This window comes from Puma concolor, chromosome B4 (genome assembly GCF_028749965.1).
Source record: "Puma concolor isolate L17-30 chromosome B4, mPumCon1.1.hap2, whole genome shotgun sequence".
Classification (NCBI taxonomy): domain Eukaryota; kingdom Metazoa; phylum Chordata; class Mammalia; order Carnivora; family Felidae; genus Puma; species Puma concolor.
The window spans coordinates 5,580,307-5,604,667 of NC_141673.1; the positions used below are offsets into that span (position 1 = coordinate 5,580,307).

Below are 24,361 nucleotides of genomic sequence, written 5' to 3' on the forward strand. Positions count from 1 at the left end.
AACACAGCCCAAGGAAATGTTGAAAGCAAAGAGCTTTGCGTTACCTGTTACAAGTAAGGAGACAGGGAGATAGTTCTCAAAGCGCCATCTCCCTGTGGGGTTAGTACAGGAAGCTTTCATTCCGTGTGTCAAGGACAGGGGCAGGAGCTGACGGAGGCACTTTTGGTTCAGTGGGACACGCCAGCGTGTCAGCGTGCTAGGGTGCATACATCGTACGTTTAAAAAAATGGCGGAAAGCTCTGCCTGTGGGAGGGGATCTTAGTATTCTAAGGAGCGGAAGGTAACTTCAGGGCAACTTGGGGGGGGGGGGGAGCTTCTGCATGGGTCCTCAGCTCCAGTCCGGCTCATACTGGCTCTAGCAGGGGGCTCTCTGGTGAAGCGTCTAGCTGGATGTCTTCTTGGCCGGACCTGTTGGCTCCGCAGAACAAAACACATCCTTCCCTTCTTCCCTTCTGCTGGTAGCTTTTCTCCCTCCTATTTGAGTAACTTCCTGTGGCATCCTCGTTCCCAGAAGTGCTGTTGTGTGCCTTACAAATACCCGGTGTGTAAAGCACCTGGAACAGTTGGACAAGGCCAGCTATCACTGTCTCATTATTACGGCAGGTGCCTTTGAAGGATAGACAGGAACACCAATGGACCTCATCCCTTCCCACCCACTCCCCAAATAAACAGAACCAAATATCCTCACCTGTTAGCCATGTGCAGCAGCCTATTTCCAGTTAAGACTATTGTCCTGTGAATGGTCCCCACAGGAACGCTGGTGGCTGCGATGAATGCCTGGGAGGTTTTTTATTTTTATTTTTGTATGTAATTTATTGTCAAATTGGTTTCCATGCAACACACAGTGCTCATCCCAACTACCTGGGAGTTATGAAAAACAGGGTCTCTTTAGACATGTGTTGTCACTGCCTGGTGATCTATATGGTTTGGGAGAGCTCGTTATTTTGTTTTAAATATAAGTCCACATGGCTTGCCAGAGCCGAGAATGTGTGCAAGTAAGTGTCTCTGAATTTTGGGAGCCAGAATTTTGCTAACTGTGTGTGTGGTCTAGCCTTCCTAAGCCGACAGATAGTTAGCAGTCAGGGCCCCAAACTGACTGAACCCCAGTGCTTGTGTTTCCCCATCGTTTCCCCTGCAGTGAGCTTGGTCTGATGGCTGGTTCCTCGGCCTTTCCCTTCTTCATGGGCACTTTGACCCTCCAGCAGGTGTTTACATTCCCGCTCGTTGTCGAGTTGAACCCTTGGGCTCTCTGAGCCCTGTTTTCTCCATCAGTCACGGGGTGGGATAGGGCAGGCCAGACTGGATGATCCCCAGGTCCCGTGTCTCCGTCTTCTGGTGAGTGTGATCCATGGCTTCACGGGAAGAGGTTGCCGTCTGACCCCGGCGGGCCCTGTGTGTGGGAGAAGAGAAGCTGTGTTAGCCCAGGTAGTCCTCAGGGCGTCACATTCTGGCTCCGGCTGGTCCTGGTCCCCTGATGGCGCTGCACTGGGTCCTACTCGCGAGGGGCTCTGAGTCCTGTGCTTTCCTTCTTGGCTCTCACTCCCTCGATCCTTGCTTTTCATTTGGTCACAGATACGTTCTTTCCTTTGCGCCTCTTCTGTGCCATGACTTGGCATCTGCTTGACGGGTCCTCGAGGTCTCTGGTCTATTCAGTTCCCTGCTCTCATAGGTCTCCTAGGGAAGCAGAGGCATTTAGCGGGAATCAGGCACACCTGGCCTGAACCAACCCTGATTACTTCCTGGGGGTGTGGCCTGACTCCCTCCCCTGAAGCACGGAGCCACCAGAGGGTAGCTCTCGGAACAAAAATGGGAAATGGAGGGTTTTGTTAGAAGGAGAAGGGAGTAGGGGCAAGGGGATTTGCAGAAGGGGACCAACAGCATCCGCTTCAGCCTCCTGCCGAAAGGATCCCGCCGCCCCCGGGCCTTAATCCTTTGGACACTCTGTAATTTTTTGAATTTTACCAGCTCTATGAATAATAGCACTGATTGAGCACTTACTAGGAGCTGCTCTAAATATCACATGGTGTTAAATTATTTCGTTCAAGGGGCGCCTGGGTGGCTCAGTCAGTGAAGTGTCTGACTTCAGCTCAGGTCGTGATCTCGCGGTTCGTGAGTTCCAGCCCCGCGTCGGGCTGTGTGCTGACAGCTCAGAGCCTGGGGCCCGCTTCGGATTCTGTGTCTCCTTGGCTCTCTGCCCCTCCCCTGCTTGTGCGCATGCGCTCTCTCTCTCTCTCTCTCTCTCTCTCTCTCTCTCTCTCTCTCTCTGTGTGTGTGTGTGTGTGGGTCTCTCAAAAATAAATAAACATGAAAAATATTTTTAAAATTATTTCATTCGAGGGGAGCCCCACGAGGCAGGTGCCATCCTTACCCCACACTGATATGGAGGGAAGCGACAGAGGGTGAGCATTGTGACCAAGGCTGCGGAGCTGGTGGGCGGAGAAGCTGCAGTTCCCACCGTGGCCACTTGGCTGCAGAGTCCTTGCCCTTAACCAGTAGGCTTCCCCCCCCCCCCCCCCACCCACCCCGGCCTCTTGGAGGCCCGGTTAGAAAAGGTATTGATGCTTCCTTTGCATTTGGCAGACGTGACCTTTGTTATGCCCGCGGGTAGACCAGGCCAGCACAGAGAAGTCTCTCGCTCACCTTCGCCGTGAGCCATCTTTTTTTTTTTTTTTAATTTTTTTTTTCAACGTTTATTTATTTTTGGGACAGAGAGAGACAGAGCATGAACGGGGGAGGGGCAGAGAGAGAGGGGGACACAGAATCGGAAACAGGCTCCAGGCTCTGAGCCATCAGCCCAGAGCCTGACGCGGGGCTCGAACTCACGGACCGCGAGATCGTGACCTGGCTGAAGTCGGACGCTTAACCGACTGCGCCACCCAGGCGCCCCGTGAGCCATCTTTTTGTACAAGTGATGTCTACTTCAAGGGGCATTTGGGAGTTTTCTTCCTTTCCTCACTCTGACGTCCTGCCTTTGTCGCCGTTCTTCCCACATCCTCAGGCTTTTATGCTCCACGCCTGTCCTGCACGTCTCCAGCTTCATCCTGCGCCAGTGGCAGGGGTCAAGGCCTAGGACATTCTTCAGGGGAAGAATCTCCCAGGAAACAAAGGACCAAGGCAAAGCTTCAGCGCTTCAGCCGGGCCAACCAACCGGGTCTTTGTACTCTGTCTTATTTATCTCTTACCAACTCCCCCCACTAAGGGTGAGGTAGAAATGCCAGAAAATCTCATCCTGCTACTTGAGGTGGGGCGGATGCGCATTATGGGCTGGGACCAGGGAGTTCCTGAGAGACAGGAAGCTGTTCTGAGCCATATAAGAACACAGGGTATGTTTGGAGACGTCATCACCCTTCCCCGTGGCCCCATCTACAAAAGCAAAACAAAACAAAACAAAACAAACCTGTATAATTCAGTTAAAGACACAAAAAAAGAAAACAACAAAACAAAACCCAGATACATCCAGCGCCCCAGGCTGTTTGCTCTCTACCACGTCACCACCCAAATCAGGGACGCTTTTTTTAAGCCTGGGCGCCATGATGTCAGAACATCTGGTCCACCCAGTCAGCCGTGACTAGTGTGTCTGTTGGACACCAAGTGATCTGACACAAGTTTTTATGGGATTACCCTGGTGCCTTGGACTTGGATGGATGCAGCCTGAGTCATTTCCGAAGCAATTAGTAAATAATGAGGGGTCCTGAGCTGCTTGCTTGGTTTGTTATATCCTCGTGTGGAAGAGACAAAAGTAATGGGTCGATTCATTTTCTTAAATAGGTGAGTTTTCCTAAAAAAAAAGAAAAGAAAAGAAATTAAAAAAATTATTGCTTGAGAAATAAAGCAGCAGTCATTAGAATCACAACCATTTCATAAACGTACCTTCACATTACAACACCACATTAGCATGAACGAATGTACCAGAATGCAGTCTGTTTGCCTAATAAAAAGACTGTGTCAAACTCAAAATGAGGCCATTTACTAAAACATACAAGCTCTTGGTTAATTTATAATATTCTCCTAATCCCACTTTTATCACCTCTCCTTTGGTGCACTTGGTATTAATTGCCTATTATAGCAGGTATTTGAACACATCTCCTCTTTCGTCTGAAGAAAATATTAGCATATCGTAGAGCTGTTGGGACAGATTGTATCTGAGCCACTTTTTCCTCCCCGCAGAAAAGCCTATCAATCATAACTGAATATAGTGATTAATAATGTCACATCTCTTATTCGTGTGTCTGTGCACAACTAAATGAAGTAGAATGCTTACATTCTGATCTGGAGAATCTCACATAACAAAATCATCAGTTGCCATTTTCAAAAAAAATTGGATTGAAGATGCTTCTCTCCCAGGACCTATTTTTGGTTGCTCTATTATTAATTTACTAAAGGCTCTGTCAGGAAGCTAACACAAAGATTCTGTGACATCAGAATTTGTATCATTTCAGACTAAGTTTACGGTTTTTTGTTTTTTCTCATTAGGTTATTTATTTTTGAGAGAGAGAGAGAGGCAGAGGGTGAGCAGGGGGAGGGGCAGAGAGAGAGGGAGACACAGAATCCGAGGCGGGCTCCAGGCTCCGAGCTGTCAGCGCAGAGCCCGACGCGGGGCTTGAACTCACGGACCGTGAGATCATGACCTGAGCCAAAGTCAGACACTCAACTGACTGAGCCACTCAGGCGATCTGAATGTTTATTTATTTTTGAGAGAGAGAGAGACAGAATGTGAGCAAGGGAGGGGCAGAGAGAGAGAGGGAGACACAGGATCCGAAGCAAGTTCCAGACTCTTAGCTGTCAGCAGAGACCCCGACGCGGGGCTCGAACCCACGAACCGCCAGATCATGACCTGAGCTGATTTCGGAAGCTCAACCGACTGAGCCACCCAGGCGCCCCGTTTTTGTTTTTGTTTTTGTTTTTTTAATCTTCTTGCATGTGGCAAAATCAGTAGTTCAGTCAAGATCGTAGGGGAGATGGGCTGGGGCACTCGGGCCGCCACTCACTGTCCGAATGCCCCTGTGCAAGCCAGTGTCTCTGGAGGCTGTTTCCTCGGCTGTGAAATGGAGAAAATATTGTGAAGTTTTTCCAATATTGTCTAGATTCTTGGTGGCAATAAACATAAAATGAACTTGCTCTAGTTCTGGGGCCGTAGAAGTTACTCAAAAAATCGGGAGTCTGCATTTGGAGGAGAGAAGACATGAGTTGTCACAAGGAAAGTGAAATGATGGCATGTGGTCACTTGTGGTTTTAGGCCACAAAGAGAGCTCTGTGCCCCAGGCACGTCTGGGCTCCGGACTCACCACTGTCTGCAGAGCAAATGGCAACTTTTCCTTATATCTTATTTGCAGTTTTTCTTTACTGGCCCTTCGTCCACGTCCAGTCCATCAGCAAGTCTGTCTGCTGTGTCCTTGTGTCGTATCTGGAACCCGTCCACCTCTTCCGTCCCCGCTGCCACCGGTGTCCCCACCCTGTGCTTTGTCAGGAACCCCCGGACTGCTTTTCCTGTACCTGCCCGGGCCCCTTACACTATTCCGCAGGACACCCAGAGTTATCTGTTGAAAACAGATGTCAGATCTCACCAGACCCCTCTGGTTAAGATGTCCTGTGGCTTTTGGTTGCCCATCGAGGAAACATCCCCCAAGCATCCCGGCTTATAGTGCTCAGCATGGGAGCTCTCTCCAGGGAGATTTTTTTTTTTTAATGTTCATTTTTGAGAGAGACAGAGAGACAAAGCGTGAGCAGGGCAGAGACAGAGACAGAGAGGGAGACACAGACTCCAAAGCAGGCTCCAGGCCCTGAGGTGTCAGTACAGAGCCCGACACGGGGCTCGAACTCACAGACCGTGAGATCATGACCTGAGCCGAAGTCAGACGCTTAACTGATTGAGCCACCCAGGTGCCCCCAGGGAGATTTTTTTTGACCAGCCTATCTAAAATTTCATATTTCCCCCAACACTTAGAACATTCTGAGGTTTTGGTGTGTTTACGTGTTTGTCACTAAGATGGATGTTCCCCAGGGAGCGGGTGCCTTCTCTGTCTTGCTCACTGTTGTGACTTTAGTGCCTTGAGCTGATCCTGGCACTTAGGGTGACCTGAGGAAACATTTACTAAATGGATAAATAGTTCTGTAGGAAAGGTTCCCAGTAATTAGAGTAGCCGGGAAACACTGCATGGGACAGGTGAGACTGGTGGTCAAGGTGGGCCTTTGATGGGGTTTCAATGTGCTGAGGACAGAGCAAGAAATGGGATGTGGGGTAGCTTTATAGATTTGGCACCTTTTAAAAAAATATATACAGATTAAAAGAAAATTTTTTAAGTTTATTTATTTTGGTGGGGGGGGAAGAGGGTGTGTTCAGGCGGGGGAGGGGCAGAGAGAAGGAGAGAGAGAGAGAGAGAGAGAGAGAGAGAGAGAGAGAGAGAGAATCCCAAGCAGGCTCCACACTATCAGCACAGAGCCCGATGAGGAGCTTGAACTCACAAACTTCGAGATAACAACCTGAGTCGAGATCAAGAGTCAGTCGCTTAACTGACTGCCCCACCTGGGGAACCCCTAGATTTGGGACTTTTAAAACCTCTTGTTCTTTAGACGTAGGGCTTATTTTCATGGCTGTGTCAGAAGTTCCGTGGTAGCTAAAACCTCTTATTGGAAGTCTTTATGTGTTGCAGGTAAACCTTCTGCAAATAAAAATCAAAGGTGGGAGAAGGTTTACCTGGCCTATGGTGTATGTAGCGACGAGTTTCCCTCTTCATTCTGGCCGCAAGGAAACCCAAAGCCAGGTTTTTGGAGTTTTGCTCCATTGTAGCAACTCTGACTCTTTGGTTGCTTTAGCTCTTTTTTCAGCACCCTCTTCTCTGTTCCCGTGGATCTCATTTAACCGTCTTTTTGCGGAAGCTTGTTCAGTTTTCGGTAAAGGCAAGATTTGTCTGCGTTCAGTAAGTAAATGCACCGTTCTGGGCCCGTGGGGGCGAGCGTCAGGGCGGTGAGAGGAAGCGTCAGCCCTGGGCACCGAGGCGAAGCCTTTGTTAAAGGTGAACAACGCCTGGCCACTGCCCCTCCCACATGTCCCCAAATTGAAAGTTTGCGTTTATGGGGTTCTGAACGTAGTCTAATTTTTTCCTATCTGGTTTGGCTCATCTCTACCAGCTGGTAAATAGGAAATGCTCACGGTAGGAAGCCAATACTCTGCAGAGTGTAAACAGATGGAATCGATATAAAGTGACAAGCTAGACTGTGCTGTTGAGAATACGGAGCCAAAAGTAAGAACATAACAGTCAAGCTACTTATTCCGTTCCAGTTCATTTAGTCCTGAATGGCGCCTCATATCTGCACAGCTGTGTTGTTCTTTTTTTTCCCCCTCTTTCTTTCTTCTGGGTTGATAATGACAAGTTCAAAGAAAAACTTTAATTAAAGATTTTATACGAAATAGCCAAAAGTAGAAGAATAAGAAAAATGAGCACTGATGTGTTTATTGTAAGAGAAAAAACCCTCTTGCACGGTTTCGCTGAAAAAATTTACTCCTTAAATTTAAAATGAATGTAGTCGTGGTGACAGAAAGGTGCCAGACTGACAGCCGTGGATGCTGAACCCTCCCATTTGGGCTGCAGAGCCAAGACTTAGAAGCTGCTAGAAGCCCCCTCCCCTTGGGGCTCTGTCCCCAGGCAGGCGGGGAGAATGCCGCGCTGACCCCCTTGCGCTAGAAACCGGGCAAGGAAGGGTGATTCCGGGGGAGGAACCGCACAGAAAATGGTCAAACGGGAGCCAGTAAGATACCAGTGTGGACACTTGAAGTCAATTTACTGTTCGGGTTGTGCTCCGGCGTGAAGAAGCTTGGCCTTCCTCCGGGAAGGGCCACATCGGAGCCGGGTCTACAGAAGGGTTATTTTGCAGCCTAGCTGGGGCTTCTGGGCTTCTGGGAGGGAACATCAGGCCTTTTCTCACCTCCTTGAACGTCTGGGTGGTCATATTTATTTGGGTTCACAGCTTTCCTTCCTGGAGCCCGAAGTGCCATAAAAAGAATTTTCAACAAAGAACCGTAGAGTACAAATAACAGCCACTGTTAGCAGTTTATTGAACCATCTGAACTCGGTGGGGTACAAATATGAAGCAGCTTGATTGCTTCTTCTCACTGTTCTTAAGCAGCCGCTAGCAAATTTGCCTTTTCGTCCCTTAAGCGTATCTCAGGCAGGTCTCCTGGCTCTCTGGCCACATTTACTTACGCACACGTCTCGCACGGCCTAGTCCGGTTTCAACCTTGAGCTCAGGCCCAGCTCAGCTGGCCACCTCCTCCCCTTCCCGCTGCGCGAGCGGCGCACGACCTGCTTACTCTCTGGTGCTTCTATCCCTCTCCCCCCGTGACCGCTGGGGTCTGTGATGAGGGCCGAGGAAAGGGAACGTGTCTTTCTCTCTCTGCACTGGTGTCCTGGTGTCCTCTGTGGGCAGCATATAAAGGCTCCTCCCTTATGGGGCACAGGGGCAGTTATGAGGACTGTGCTGTGTGGGCCTTCAAACTATGTGGTTCCCTGATGCAGAGGTTCAGTCCTGGCTTAACGCCCTCTGGACCTCCTCAGCTCTACTCCTGGTGGTCCAGTGCACATCCTCAGGTGCATGGGTCCCTTACCTGAGGAGCAGCCCCTGGGAGCGGGACAACTCAAGCCCTGCCTTTCTTGGTCTCCACTTAACCCGGGGAAAAATTACACGTTCCATCCATACCAAGAGTAGGCTTGCAGGCTGCTCTGACCTGCCCCTCCCACTCTGCTGTCTCTGTCCTGTTCAACTTACCCCAGGATGATATACAGCAGATCACTGAGTCCGCTGGGAAATGAGGTCCCTACACATCCTTCTTGTGGTTACCTGTCCTATCTGTACAAGGATTTACTTGGCCTACTAATGTCTCTTTCCCCCCATAAATGCTGTAGTCACCCCATCCATCCATCTATCTGTCCATCCATAATCTATCCATCATCCTTTTATCCATCCATCCATCCATAATCATCTATCATCCATTCTTTTATCTATTTATCCATCCATCTATCCATCTATTCTTCCATCCATCCATCATCCATCCATCCTTCCATCCATCACCCATTCGTTTATCCATCTATCCATCCATTATATGTATATACATTCACCCATTCAACAAATATTCATTGATCCAGGCCCTCTTCTTGGTCCTGGAGCCTTGCCTACTGAAGAAGACCTTACACTTTCTCAAGCTGCTGTTAACTTGGCCTGGGAAGTGGGGGGCAGTGAAAGGGTTAGAGGAGTTGGCTGGGGTGTGACGGAGCAGTAATACTCCAGCTGCTCAGTATTCTTCAACGTGGGTATGTGGTTATTTGGTTGTTTGGAACTCTGTCCTCAGCCTTTGGTCCCAATCCATAATTCCCATCCCACCACCATTTACTGAATATGTTCCACGTGAGGTACCTGCACACGTGAGCTCATTTCATCTCAACCACATACCGATGGGATGTCTTTCTTCATTCCCATTTCACAGATGAGGAAACTGAAATTCAGTGGTCAGGTTACTGTTTCAAGGGTACTTGAAAACTAGTGCAGAGCCGGGATTCGGAGTCTTGCTTCAGAGCCGGCCTCTGGTGCCCTACGTTGCCTGGAGGTCCCTTGTGCAGAGGGAGGAAAGGAAGCGATGGAGCGCTGGCTTCGTGGTCGGGGCGGGGCCCCCGCTGCTGCAGCCCAGAGCACTTGATGCGGGTTCAGCGCGGTTCGCCACCATGCCTGGGGGAGTTTTCTCTCCTCCCATCTCCCTGCTTTACTCTTTTTTTTTTTTTTTAACATTTATTCATTTTTGAAAGGCAAAGAGAGACAGGGTGCAAATGGGGGAGGGGCAGAGAGAGAGGGAGGCACAGAATCGGAAGGAGGCTCCGGGCCCCGAGCCGTCAGCCCAGAGCCCGACGCGGGGCCCCAACGCACGGACCGCGAGATCGTGACCTGAGCCGAAGTCGGACGCTCGATCGACTGAGCCACCCGGGCGCCCCTCCCTGCTTTTCTCTTAAAGGTCAGATGTTCTCTGCTTCTTGTAATAACACTTATGAGTCTGCCCTCCGTAAATTCATCTAAATCTTATTTTGAGTATTTTAATTTTGCTCCTGTCGTTGCCCCCATACCCACCTGTCTCCCCCTTCAGTAATCGCTTTCTCTTTTCACTTCACTCCTATGTGAAATAGGGCTTCATTTCTTTCCTGGAAATGTTAGGTGAACGAGTCCCGGTTTGTGTGGCCACACGGCAGAACTTAAAGCTTTCTATCTGCTTTTCTCCAGTCCTGCCGACCAGGCGGAAGATTCTGGGCTTTTTAGTCTGTCCTCGCTGTGGTTCACCACCCATCATCCCCCTTGTTCTTGGCTGTCTCCCCAGCCTAGGGCTCCAAGGACGTGGAGAGGGCCACATACTGCCCTGCTCTGGAGGCATATGGTACTGCCCGGGGTGCTGGGTGCACTGGGGACCAGCAAGGGGGAAGGCAGGGGCCGGGTCCAGGGTACAGGGGGAGCTAATGCCAGCTAGCATTAGCGGGGGAGGGTAGAGGGTCTGTGTCTGTGGTGGCCAGCACACAGCCTGGTGCGGGGCTCGCTCAGAGAGCCATGGGAAGCAGCTCCTGTCTGGGCCCAGGCTGCCCAGGGTGGGCCGGGACTAGTCTGGTGCAGGGGATGGGGAAGATGGTTGGGAAGAGAAGACTTGAAGCACCGTCCCCATAGCCTCAGACCCATTTCCTGGCTCCAAGTCTTTATTATTATTATTATTATTATTATTATTTTAAAGGTTTTTGAGAGAGAGAGAGAGAGAGCAAGCAGAGAAGGTGCAGAGAGAGAGAGAGAGAGAGAGAAACCCAAGTAGGGTCCATGCTCAGCATAAAGCCTGACGCGAGGCTCGATCTCACGACCGTGAGATCATGACCTGAGCCGAAATCAAGGGTCGGACACTTAATTGACTGAGCCACCCAGGCGCCCCATGGCTCCAAGTCTTTAAAGCCGTAAGTAGCTACTGTTCTGGTTTTCTTTTAAATCCTCAGGGCTTCTCCTGTGTTTGTGCACATAAAGCTCCTCGACTTCGGATAGAGGTAGGTGGGAGTGGGACAGGGGTCGTGAACTTGTTCTGTAAAGACAGTAAGTAATGCTGTCTTTGTGGGCCAGGTGTTCTGCCCAAGTACTCCTCTCTGCCCCTGTTTGTAGGGGGAGGCAGCCAAGGGGCAACGTGCAGATGAGCGGGCACGGCCGGGCAGCGTAAAATGTGCCTGTGGACTCTGAAATGTGACATTCATCTTTCACGTGTCACCAAATAGCCTTCTTTTGAATTTGTTTTAAGTCGACCATTAACAAACGTAAAAATCATTCCTAGCTTGTAAGCGACACAAATAGGCGGTGGGCAAGACTTTGCCGCGCCCGGAATACAGGAGAGGGAGTCAGGCCTCTGTAGTCGGGGACGCCGGGCTAGGAGAGCACCCCTTTCCAGGCCCATCTCTGGGCAGTAAGGAGGGCAAGGCCACGGGTTCTTTTCTGGGAAACTTGCCGGGTGTGGAGGGAGGAAGTAGGGGGCTCTTCTCCATTTGCTGACAGTGGACCAGTGTTTGCCTCTCTCCGTGGGTTTGGCCCTCTGGATCACCCCTCCCTCAGAGCGGTGGGAATGGAGGGACGGAGCCCTGGGGAGCAGAGGCCAGACAGGGAGCTGGGTGCCCGTTTCAGGCTTGATCTTGTCATACCCCCCGATGACAAGATCGAAGCTAGGGAGCCGGCGGCCGGGTGGAAGTGTAATTAGGAAAGCCAGTGGGAGGGCACGGGATCCTGCCCCCCCAAGGAACTGTGGCAGGGCCGGGGGAAGGGCTCAGGGCAGCAGACCCAGCTTGCTAACTCGCTCTGCAAATACTTATGAACATCCACGCTGGCCAGGTGCCGTTCCAAGCCCGGCGGGTATAGCGGCAAATAAAACCACGTCCTTCTCCTCGGAGTTTACGTGTCAGTGGAGGAAGGGAAACGATAAACAGATACAGAAAGGAAATATGGAAGGGGCCCGAGTGTAGATGAACGCCAAGAGAAAAAGAAAGCGAGAGGTCGGAAAAGGATGCGAACGCAGGCTTCTGTGCGGGCCATCGAGGAGGGCTTCCCAGGAGCAGGCGGCGGGTGACAGACCTGAATGAAGGCCAGGAGGGAGGTTCAGGAGGAGGAGAGCGAACGTGCAAAAGTCTTGAAGGATGAGCATGCTTGGTACGGGCCGGAGGAAGCAAGGCGGCCGGGCAGCTGGAGCAGAGAGAGCCGGGGAGGGCAGGAGGGGCGGGGTGGAGAGGGAGTGGGGGTCGGACGACTAGGGCTTCGCAGGCCTGGTGGGGGCTTTCCAGCCTGTGCCAGAGAGCCTGCCGGGCTTGGGAATTTGAGCAGTTCGCTGTGGCTGGAGCCCAGGGACTGTGGGAGGGGGCGAGATCGTGGGATTTGGAGCTGGCGTGGGGGGTAAGCAGGAGGCCCAGAGACAGTGGCTCTTAATACAGACGTGTCCCACTTATACCAAAATGGCCCACGTCTAGCTGGCCTAGAAAGGAGCTCGATGCTGCCCACGCCATCCTATTTTTCTATCTCCACCTTCTCCTCCCCTGCCTCCCCCCGCCCTCTCTTTCCAAGGGAGCCGGGACACGGGATGGGGCACGGCCACGGCCACCGTCGTGCCCCCAGCCATTTTGTCCCTTGATACTCTTTTCTTCCTTCGTGTCGCGTATGGGACGAGTCTTCTACACCGTGGCCCTAACTCCGCGGCTTTGATAAGCCTCGCCATCTGCAGCTCAGTTCAGATCCTGCCAAACTCCAGTCTGACAAATGATAAGAAACTTGGAGACATACCTCTGGTGGGTGTGAGTTCTGTGCCAGACGGGCTGCTTCCTGGCTTTCCACGCCGGAGACCCATATGGGCCGCTTCGGGGTTTTAAAAAAGCGCATCGCCTCATGTCCTCCGTTTTACCCGAAGAGGTGAAGCGAGAATTTGGCGGCAGACACGGTGCCGAGGTTTCTGTCTGACCACAGAGCAAGTGCGGTCCGTGGCCGGGGCTCCGTTCTTTCAGACAAAGCGGTTGGGCTGAGGGCAGACGCCTGCGAGCCGCGGCCTCACCTTAGCGGATGCGGTTGCCGCTCCTCCTCGCTGGGCATTCCCCGTTTGGGATATTAAGATGGTCTTAGCCGGTGTTAGAAGTGGGACATGTGTATGGAACTTAGCGTGGGGCTTGGCACAGAACAGACATTCAATTAATATTTGTTCAGTTATCGTATGATCGTAACCATTATTACACAGTAGATGGAATCATTCTGACATTCAGGATCGGCCCGCGGAGGTATTTGCAGACGCATAACAAAGCTTCCTCGGAGGGTGGCTTTTTCCCAAGCAGGAGAAAGAGAAGGCGGGTCGTTCCTTCATTCATTTGCTCAGACATCTACTGAGCCGGAGACCCCAGAGCCGAAGCCCTGAGCCCTGTCTGGGGAGCTGACGCTCCAGAAGGAGAAGCAGACAGTAAAGATGAGCATTAAATCAGCTGGTGAGGGGGCACCTGGCTGGCCCAGTGGGTTAAGCGTCCGACTCCAGCTTGGGTCGTGATCTCACGGTTCGTGAGTTCCAGCTCTCTGCTGTCAGCGCAGAGCCCGCTTTGGATCCTCTGTCCCCCCGCCCCTCTCTGCCCCTCCCCTGCTAACGGTCTCTCTCTCAAAAGTAAAACGTTCAAAAAAAAAATCAGCTGGTGAGAAGTGCTCTGGAGACGAGAATCTGCGTATCGGGGATGGGGTCCTGACTTAACGCTCACGGTCAGGAAGGCCTTTCTGACGAGACGACATGTGGGCCGAGATCCGGATGGAGTGAGGGAGTGAGACAGTGGGTGTCTGGGGAAGAATGTTCCAGGCAGAAAGAACAGCAAATGCAAACGCCTTGAGGCGGGAGGAGCCTGGAACTCGGGAGGAGCAGCATAGAGTCCGGGGCCGGAAAGCAGCGAGCCAGGGGACAGGTGGCGGGGGATGGGGAGGGGGGCGGCTGAGGTGACAGAGCCGCCTGGGGCCGGTCTGTGGGGCCTGGCGGGTCAGGGTTTGTGGGGAGACGTGAGCGGGGCGATGTGGTGTGGGGGACGGGGTCATGAGTGTCCGGTGGGTGGCGTCGCGGAACGGGGGGTGGGGGAGGCCTCTCACGTGGGTTTGGAGTCAGACGGACTTAGACACTGGAGAGCACGGGGCCGTTGTCTTAGAGCCACTTCTGTTTTCCTGCATAAATAAGGAGCGAGGCTCTCAGCGGGAAGGAAGGCCAGGGATGGGAAGGGAGGTGCGAGGATGGAGAAGGTGGACAGAGTCTGGTGGGGGTGGTGAGTGACTAACGCAGCAGAGCAGGATCCCACAGCGCCCTCGAGTGAGGGGACCCAGCTGAGTGGTGGATGGGCCGCCCTCTGCAGCCACATCAGGTGCCTGGAATAGGCGGGGAGTTGGATTTAATCAGGGATGGGGGCTTGCCAAGGCTGAGGTGGGAGTGGGGAGCACGTATGCAGTGGTGATTACAGAGACTGGCTGGGAGGGAGCGAGGACTGTGCACAGGAATTGGAGTGGCAGACGGGGCCCTCGTGGGGAGAGGGCTGTGGGGTCCTGCACTCGAGGGAGGGAGCTGGAGCAGGGCGGGGGTGGCGGGAGCATGGGGCCTGATTCTGGAGAGTGGCCGTCACTGGGGATGACAGGGCTGGAGTCTCAGCAGGCAGCGGTGACCTCAGGCCGGGCGGAGGGCCAGGGGTCAGAGGTAGTCTTTGGGAAGCCACGAGTGGTCCTTGAGGCAGGGCAGGTCTGGCCGGGGCTAACAGCCCAGCTAGGAGGGCCTGGCATTTGTAGGTCCAAGCAGCCAGGGAGGAGAGGGAGCGGGTTCCTCAGCTCAGTGGTTCCTCGGGTGTGAGCACAAGCGCGGCCACCGCAGAAGAGGGTCACCAGGAAGGGACCCATTCCCATCCCTGGAAGGGACCCATTGGAGGAAGTGTTGAGGAACTAGGAGATGTTAATGAGAGAAAAGGCCTGCTCGTTTTAGAGTTTTTCCCAAACCCCTTCCTTGAGGGGCACCGATCACCTGACTCCGGGCTGGCCATAGACTTGACTTAGTGCAGGACGGTAGAATCAGACCTTCTAAGGCTGTACCAGACAGACATTCATCACTTTTCATCCACAGTCCGAACTCCAGCCTTCACGCTCCACCGTGCAGAATGCCTTCCCGCCCTGCCTTGTCACCCCTCAGCTCAGATGCCTCCTCCTGCAGGAAGCATCCTGGACGACTCAGGAACTCTCTGTGAAGGCCTACGGCTCCACACTGTCTCCGTTATCTGGCTCTTGTTCCCACAGCCCAGCTTCAGCGGATACTCATCTTATGTCTTGTCTTCTCTTTGGGTAGTGCGGCGAATGGGTTGGCTTACATTAGAATCCCAGCAAAATGGAGAATGGTGCTTCCTCCCCGTGGGCTGGGGGGGATTCAATCACACAGCTCCACACGTGAGCCCCAGCAGATGTTGTCCTCTAAGTACAAGTAGCCTTGGGATAAGCACACAGCTTAGTATTCTGCGTCTCTGTAGGGCTTATCCAAATGCCTTTCACGTCTGTGTGCCCAATAAATATGCATTTGCTGAATTTGGGAAAGATCTCTATACAGATTTTCGAGAATAGTTTTTAAAAATTCAGAGGGGTTGGGGCACCTAGGTGGCTCAGTCGGTTAAGCGTCCGACTTCGGCTCAGGTCATGATCTTGAGGTTCATGAGTTCGAGCCCCTCGTCGGGCTCTGCGCTGACAGCTCGGAGCCTGGAGCCCGCTTCAGATTCTGTGTCTCCGTCTCTCTCTGCCCCTCCCCTGCTCGTGCGCTCTCTCTCTCTCTCTCAAAAGTAATAAACATTAAAAAATTTTAAAAATTCAGAGGGGTTGAGATCTACAGTTATGCTTTGCAGCTGCTAGTAAAGAGAGTTTGCAAATGGCTATGAAAAAGATTGTACAAGTCCAGCCTTACCTGAACTGTAGTTTTTAAGTATCAATTAACAGAAAAAAAAGATTTTTCGTATGGCTCTAAAAGGGAATGAATTGTGTATGAGACTTACTGCTTTACATCAGAAAGACTTTTTAAAAACTTACTAAGACCATTTACAGAGAAAATTGCTTTGCAAACATTCAATAAATGCAAAGTGTTCTTTTTTCCCATAGACCTGTCATTTCGCAATACCTACAACTGTGAGTCTTTGAAAACATTGTATTTTGCAAGAAGTATTTTAAACCGTTCACATTTTTTATGACCATTCCGGTTTTTAACACTGGGTCTTTTGACTTCTCCTAAATCACTTTCTCTACACAGATTTTCAAAAACATGAAAACTGTTATCAAAGCCTTCAAGCTCATTGATGTTAACAAGACTGGTCTGGTCCAGCCCCACGAGCTGAGGAAAGTTCTGGAGACCTTCTGTTTGAAGATGAAAGACGATGAATACAAAAAGTGAGTAAACGAAGGTGTGGGGAGAGATTGTGCGGTAGAACTTAACCCAGTTTCAAAGTGGGACCTGGCAGGTGCCCTGGGGTCCGACATCATCCCCTCCTGCCGTCTCCATCTTGGCTTTCTAAAGGAGGCGCTCATGGCGTTTCTCCTGGGCCCGTGATGCTCCCTGCTAATGCTCGTGCTCGAGAGCTAATGGTTCTAATTCCGAGAGTCCCCAGGGTGGCAGTCATCTGGCCTGCAGGCCTGAACACATCTCGATTATTTAAGCGATCCATCATCCAGTTGTCTCGCCTTTCTGGTTGGCACCGCGCCTGCCATCCCCCGTGTTTCCCGTTCACAGTTGACTTTTACTCAAGGCCCGGGGTTAGAGAAGAACCAATTCCAGGATTTATTCATTAGCTGGTGTGCTCCCTGTTGGCTCTCCATTGTGATATCATAACAGAAACTTAATTTTCCTCCGAGGACTGTTGTTGCTGGGGTTGGCGGAGGGCACCGCGGCAGGGGGACCGCGAATAACCGAACGTTTAGCCGCCTCACGGCTCTCCAAAGCCGCCGCCACCTGCTCCTGACTCGAGGGCAGTGTGTGGAAGCCTGCACGGGCATCTTTTTTTTTTTTTTTGAGCCTCCAATAAACTCCAGATCATTTAGAAGAAGCCAAACGCTTGGCTTCCGTGGCTACCTGAGTTTTGAATGGAAGCCACTAGAAGGGGGCCCACGTTGAACTTCATTTCTGTGGGACTCCGCCAGGAAGCTCTCTTCCTCTTCCTGCCTTTACCCACTCTACTCGGCATCCCCCAGGCTGTTAACAGAAGTACCAAGCCTTATTATTTCCCTCCGCGCTGAAGAGCCTCACATCACACTGCAGTTATAAATTAAATCGCTCTGACAATGGCGGCTGTGCCTGCTTTTGCGTAGTGTCATAAAGAAGATGTTGCTTCTGTCCGGAGAAGAGGAGCCTGCTCTTGTAGCAAAGGAAGCGTAGGGGGCCTGTGAGCGTGGCAGGGGCGCTGCGGGGTCCGAAACTCAGGGAGACTTTATAGAAATGGGTACTGCCTGGTCTTTTGAATATGTTCTTCCTGCTTTCCTCTTCCTAACCCACCTCAGAATATAAAAGGACATAATAGATGTTTTAATTTTTACATCTTTCCGACTGGGAAAGTGTCCAGAGTAAGATCCCAACAAAACAAATTAAATAATTTTGTGCACGCAATTATAGAACAGAAGCAACACCCTTCTAAAACAGGCAATCAAAAAACAAAACAGCGTTTTATTTGACAATAAACCTTGTGTTTGGCACTGCGGTCTCCAACCTAGTAAATCTATAAAAAATGTTACTGCCTGTTTCCCCATCTCGTAAGTATTGAATAATAAAGAACTCCACAAATTTTCATTTGAGTTTTTTCCCTAAGCCTCGAGAACAATACTGTTTTCGTGATAAGGCGCGGGAAACTTAACATAATAGAATTGCTTTTCTTTAGAACAGAAACGCAAAGGATCAAAAGCAGACCATTTCTTCAATGGCTTTAATGCTTTTCTTATAGAAGCTCAAGAATATACTCTTTCCCTGAGAAGCTGCTTCAGTATTAACTTGGCCATTTTAGGTTTACCAGGCGGTAACAACCTGGGCTTTGAAGTCAGGCTCCGCTTGGGGTCAGGTCTGTGCTGCGCCCTCCCCGGTTCTAGGGCTTTGGGAAGCTCCTGGGCCCCTCCGAGACCCAGCTTCCGCTTAAAGAAGTTTCTAGCTAGAAACCCCTTGCAGACTGACGCCAAGATGCTCCATAGTGTATAAAGCGGGTCTGGGATGCTCCTGGCGCATAGGAGGTGCCACTTTCCCGGCGACTCTGTCACGGTCATAAAGATTCCAGGAACGCACTCCGTTCCCTAGACGACAGGTCTCTTTAGGCTGCAAAATACCGTCCAGTGTGTGTGCAGAAGAGGCGAGAGAGGATATCCTCGCCAATTTTACACTTGATCAGACCACCCTGAGACCCATTGGGTTATGCTTTTCCTTTCCCATCTCACACACCCTACCGTCCGTAGCCCCACAGGCCCAAGCATTTGGATCCCAGTAAAACAATGAATGGCCCGCCTAAAAAGCAAACAAACTCACTCGAGGTCAGCCCACTGCCTGTGCAGAGGAGTGAAGCCCAAGGCTGGTTGTAGGTGGTGATGCCGGAGAGGTTCATGGGTCGAAGGTGTCGTTCCCTTGACCCTGCAGTCGGCCTTCCTGTGTGACCCACTCACCTGGGCACTACTGAGACTTGGTTTTTGAGATTTTTATCTGTAGGAAATATTATCACGGGATTCTGTCTGTCTGTCCTCGATGAATCTGCAGCAGGGATTATGAATGCGGATGGGCTGGGTATTAGGAAAGGTGAGGATTCTCTTAGGAGGAAATACCAGTCTGAAGGAATGCTGGAGTTTTACGGAAAACAGGGAAGTTGGTGATGAGATATTTATCAATATCCGGACATTTTCCTGGAGCATCAGAGTAGCCAACGCTTTCTATAGGACGGTAACACAAATAGGAGCACAGTAGGTCAGCCTTCCGGGTCCCTGAGCCCACAGCCATATTTTCACAAGACAGAGACTGTGGATGAAAGACGCAGCTACTCTGGGAGTTTCAGTGTTAACATCTGGCAGCTATCCTATCTCCAGATATTTTTTCTTATTAGAACAATGGGCAAGATTCGTCAAAGTGGGTGAGAAAAAGGTATGCATTGAAATGAACACATGACGTTACTCTTTGTTAAATTTGGAAAACAGAAAAATAACAAATACTTTAAGTGATAATTGCTAAATTTTTAGAAAGCAGCATGAAATTAGATAATTATAGAAACCAACACATATGGAGATAATATAACCAAACATTTAAAAACTGTCAATTTTTTCTCAATGTAATAATGCAGAAATCATCTAGGAAGCCATTTATCAAGTGGCAGATTTGAATAATAGAAGATTCATTTTGAAAAGAAAGAAATATTCAAACATCCTATTTATCTGAACTTAGAAAGAAAGAGTGTCTCAGTATATTTCAGGGAGAGATCATTGGTTTTGCCCCTCACCCCAGTGAACTGGGCCTCTGTTTGTCTCTGTGAAATGCTGTGCTGGGTCAAGAGGATGGGCTGGATTCTCCCCTACACCCCGCTCTGGATTTCTCTGGTGACAGTGGCTTTCTGCTAATTGACTCACGGCCCAGATCCATTGCCCCCTATTTATTAAAGGAAAGTGGGACCTGCTTTTGCTGTCTGAGCGCAGCCTGAGTCCTGGCTGCTCCCTCCTCCTTCCAGAGAAGGGAGAAGACGGGTCCTGAGATGCACCTGTACTGTTCGAACCCTCACGCACGCGTCGGTAGGCCAAGGAGAATGGTCTCCTTCGAAGTATCTGTGTGTTTGAGTCTTATGCTAACCATTCTTAGCATTGACTTTTTAATTCCAGCTCTAGCTAGAAATGCATTAAAATGAATGCCAGCCCCAGTGCTGAAGGATACCTTGCCTCGTTTTAGATTCTCTGTATCGTAATTTCCGATTACCAAAGAACATTTCTATTTCAGGTTTGCAAAACACTACAACATTGATAAAGACACCACAGTGGACTATAATGTTTTCTTGAAGAACCTCAGTGTAAATAATGACTTGAATCTTAGATATAAAACGGGAAATCCAGGTGAGTGTTTTGAAAGTACATAGCTAAAGATTTCAATATCCTTTGGCACAATGATTCCTCTTCTAGGACCTATTCTAAGGAATACTTACAAATATGGAAAATGCATTAGGTGCAAAGATAGCCATGGCCTCATTGTTTAGAAGAATAACATAAATGTCTAACAGCAGAAAAAGGGTTAAGTGAGTCACAGAGTATCCATGCACAGCCACGAGCAGCGATTTCCATGAAGTTAATGGTAAACGTGGAAAGTGGATGGGGTGTTATCCGTAGATGATTAGAAAGAAAATTCTAAGGCACAGATCGTCTTTAAGTGATATGTGCCTGGGTGTTGTTTCATTCTTCTTTCTGCTGCTTCTGTATATTCAAAAAAATTTTTTTTAATGTTATTTATTTATTTATTTATTTATTTAATGAGACAGCGAGAGACAGAGCATGAGCAGGGGAGGGGCAGAGAGAGAGGGAGACACAGAATCGGAAGCAGGCTCCAGGCTCCGAGCTGTCAGCACAGAGCCCGACGTGGGGCTCGAACTCACAGACCGTGAGATCATGACCTGAGCTGAAGTCGGATGCTCAACCGACTGAGCCACCCGGGCGCCCCATATTCAAAAATTTGTAATGAACACATTATCCCTTTAGTGATGGGAAAAAATCTTAATATAAAAGGGCAAATAGCTGAGTAGTTTATGCATTCTCTTAGATACGTAAAGCCAGGCTCACACAGGCATGTAGCCTTGAGACGGAACGTTTTCTCCTTGCGCCGATGGCGTTTATCCCGGCCTCATCAACAAAGTGCCCAGAGTTGTTGACCTGCTGGATAGTTCTGGCGAGAGCAGAGTCCAGTCCCCCGAGGATGAATTTATGAAGAATGCAACTGGAGATTCTCCCTCGGGAGCCTTTGGTCATTTGAAGGCAAGTGATTTCTTGCCTTGAGACGTGGTGTCACTGTCCGGTTTCAATTTAATTCAGCACAACAAATACTCATCGAGCACCTTCTGTGATTCTCAGATTTGCCACACTGGCAGGCTCAACAATGACAAATTCTCAGATTTTAGCTCGGTTCCTCTAAGATCACTGATAGCAGACTCCTTAGGGGGTCTCCTTGTTAACACCTCTCGAGTTTTAGGAATAACTAGACCAGATGCTCTTCCAAGAACCTGTTCATCCCTTATGTTTTGTTAGTTCATGTGCACAGCACTGGGCCCTTCATTGGCTTCGGAGCCAAGTAACATACTCTGTCTTTATTTTTTTTTTTAATTTTTTTTAATGTTTTTTTTTTAAATTTATTTTTGAGACAGAGAGAGAGCACGAGCAGGGGAGGGGCAGAGAGAGAGGGAGACACAGAATCCGAAGCAGGCTCCAGGCTCTGAGCCGTCAGCACAGAGCCCGACGCGGGGCTCGAACTCACAGACTGTGAGATCATGACCTGAGCCGAAGTCAGATGCTTAACTGACTGAGCCACCCAGGCTTCCGTACATACTCTGTCTTTAAGGAGTGTGTGTGTGTGTGTGTGTGTGTGTGTGTGTGTGTGTGTGTGTGTTTTAAATGGGGCAGGTAAGGCATAAAATAAGTCACATAAAAGAGAAATAATAATATAAAGCACTAATTTGTTGTGCTCTGTATAGATACTTCATGAGCCTTAATTTTAATTTTTATTTCTCTCAACACCTTTGTGAGATGGGTATTATTATCCCATTTTTTAGATGAGAAAACTCACACTCAAGGGTGCTAGATGAAACTCCCAAAGTCATAGACTAGTTTTTGGTGGAGTTGAGATTTGAGCTGTTTAGCTCCAAAACAAACTGTACAAATGCCTGAGAGGGAAGAACAGAATGTCGTGGGGTGTGCACAGGAGGAGGAGGGCGGTCCAGGGAGGAGCCGGGAGGCACTTTTGCAGGCCCAGAGTTCACAGGATGCACATGACAAGTGTGGAGGGAATGAGAGTTTCCCCCCAAAGGGGGAACGTGTTTGGCCGGAGCATGGGCTGTGAACTTTGTCCAAGGGAGATATAAGGTGGTGGTCTCCCTTGATCATAGAGACTTTTCATCACAAGTAAGTTTAGAGTCCTAACTTGAGAACCGTAACATTCCACCGTGCTTACCGAACATTTGTCCCATGCCAGGCCTGAGGCTAAGCACACTCCTGGACTGTCTCTCTTCATATTCTCCGCAGCCCTGTGAAGCAGACACTTTGGCAGATTAAGTAAAAAGATTGAAGTAAACAGTCAAGCCAATCCTACCACCCAGAATTAACCACTGTCAGCGTGATGCCTGGCATCTTTCCGTGCAGATCTGTGGAAAGGAGAAGCAAGACAGACAGAAATAGCTTTGTAGAAATGGGTTCCTAAAGATGGCCTTTTATATCAGTTTTGACTTTTACTTGAGCATATCAGAAACACAGGAATTGCAACGAAACTAAAGAAAATCCTGACTATGTCTTGGCTGGAGGTAATACCCGCCGGTCACGCGTTCCCGCCCCCCAACGTCAGAGACTTTGACCCACTGCCTCTGATACTGATGGGGCTGTGCAGAAGTCTGACGCTTGCCTAGTTTCCCCCTTATCCATGACGTGCTTCTCCTAGCTGGCTTCCCAAAGGAATTACTTGGTCCTGAGTTTCAGAAACGTAGCTAGGATAGGTCATGCTGTTGAGCCTTTTGCACAGGTGTGTTTTTAATCTGCAAGTCCAATTACTTTTTCATTTCAAGATTTTTTTTAAGTAATATTACATCTTTGAATAAATCTTTGGTTTCATTTTCCTGATTTTTAACTTCGCTGTTGCAGATTATCCTTATGTTGGATTGTCTTTGTCTTTTGTGTCTGTTAAGTTATCTTAAAGTGCCTTTCTATTTCTTTGCGTTTTTCCTCTGAGGTCACAGTGACATCTCAGTCTTTTATCTACACTTGTGATCTGATTTTTGCCAAGGTCTTTTTTTTTTGTTCCATGTGATTTCTACCTTATTTATTACTTCTATCATGGCATTGCCTTTGGTTTATGATATTACTTTCCCGCTCGTTTTGTTGTGTTACCATCTTGTTTGACTGAGTTTGTGTGCTTTCTTCATGTTTACTTGTTTATTTTGAGAGAGAGAGAGAGAGCATGTGTGTGTGTGAGTGAGGAAGGGACAGAGAGAGAAGGAGAGAGAGAATTCCAAGCAGGATGTGTGCTGTCAGCTCCATCACAGGGCTTGATCTCATAGTTCGTGAGATCATGACCTGAGCCAAAATCAAGAGTCAGATGTTTAACTGACTGAGCCACCCAGGCACCCCTGAACTTGTGTTCTTATGAAGATGTTCTTTTTTAAATTAATGTTTATTTATTTTTGAGAGAGAGAGCACGTGCGCATGCGCTCAAGTGGGGGAGGGGCAGAAAGAGAGAGGGAGACACAGAATCCGAAGCAGGCTCCAAGCCCCGAGCTGTCAGCACAGAGCCTGATGCAGGGCTCAAACTCACGAACCATGAGATCAGGCCCGAGCCGAAGTCGGACACTTCACCGACTGAGCCACCCAGGCACCCCTGAGGATGTTCTTTAAAGCAATTTTGTACCTTTTATATTTTATTCCAAGATGAGATCTTTGCCTTTTTGCATTATGCTCCTCTCCTTCTTTGTCAGTCCACCTACACCAGCCTCCCACACTTTTCCAGTATTGTTTTCATAATTTCGAGAACATGGGGTAAACTGATGATTTTTTTATTCTCTTATATGTCTTTAATTAATTAGAGTCTACCTCAATCTAATATTATACTAATTCTCATGAAGTATAAGGGCTTTACAACAGTATTTGCCCATTCTTCTTTCCTGTCTCTTGCTACAGTGCTGTTATATGTTGTACTTTTATATACACTAGAAACACAGAATGCATTGCTATAGCTTCTGTTGTTCTGCTGAGATTTGCTGTCTGTTTGCTCATTAAGAGTATAGTTTCCCTTTTGTTCTCAAGCACTTATGTTGAAATTAAAACTCTCAAAAGCTTTAAAATTTTTATCCGCTATTTCCAGCCTTTAGGTCATCTCCAAGTTTGGTTCTTTATTGATTACTTTTTTTTCTTAAATATGAGGGATCACGGTTTTCTGTCTTGTTTTGTTTTGCGACGTCTAGCAACTTTGGAATTTAGCCTGGATACAGTAAATTTTGCATTGTAGAGACTTTAGATTCTGTTATGTTCCTCTGAAGAATATAAGTATTTGTTTTAGCAGCAAGTTTATTTAGCTACACTCAGACTCCAGTCTTTGTCCTCCCTGAGGGCTTTA

General features: G+C 49.3%; 1 protein-coding gene across 8 annotated transcripts in view; it reads left to right on the forward strand.

Moving 5' to 3' along the window:
- EFCAB6 (EF-hand calcium binding domain 6) overlaps positions 1-24,361 on the forward strand; it is a 249,752-nt gene that overhangs the window by 55,311 nt on the left and 170,080 nt on the right. For all 8 annotated transcript variants that reach the window (XM_086712072.1, XM_086712076.1, XM_086712079.1 and 5 more), the window contains 2 exons: positions 16,313-16,449; positions 20,003-20,115. In XM_086712072.1, coding sequence (XP_086568198.1) covers positions 16,313-16,449; positions 20,003-20,115 — 250 coding nt within the window. The remainder of the gene's footprint in view (positions 1-16,312; positions 16,450-20,002; positions 20,116-24,361) is intronic.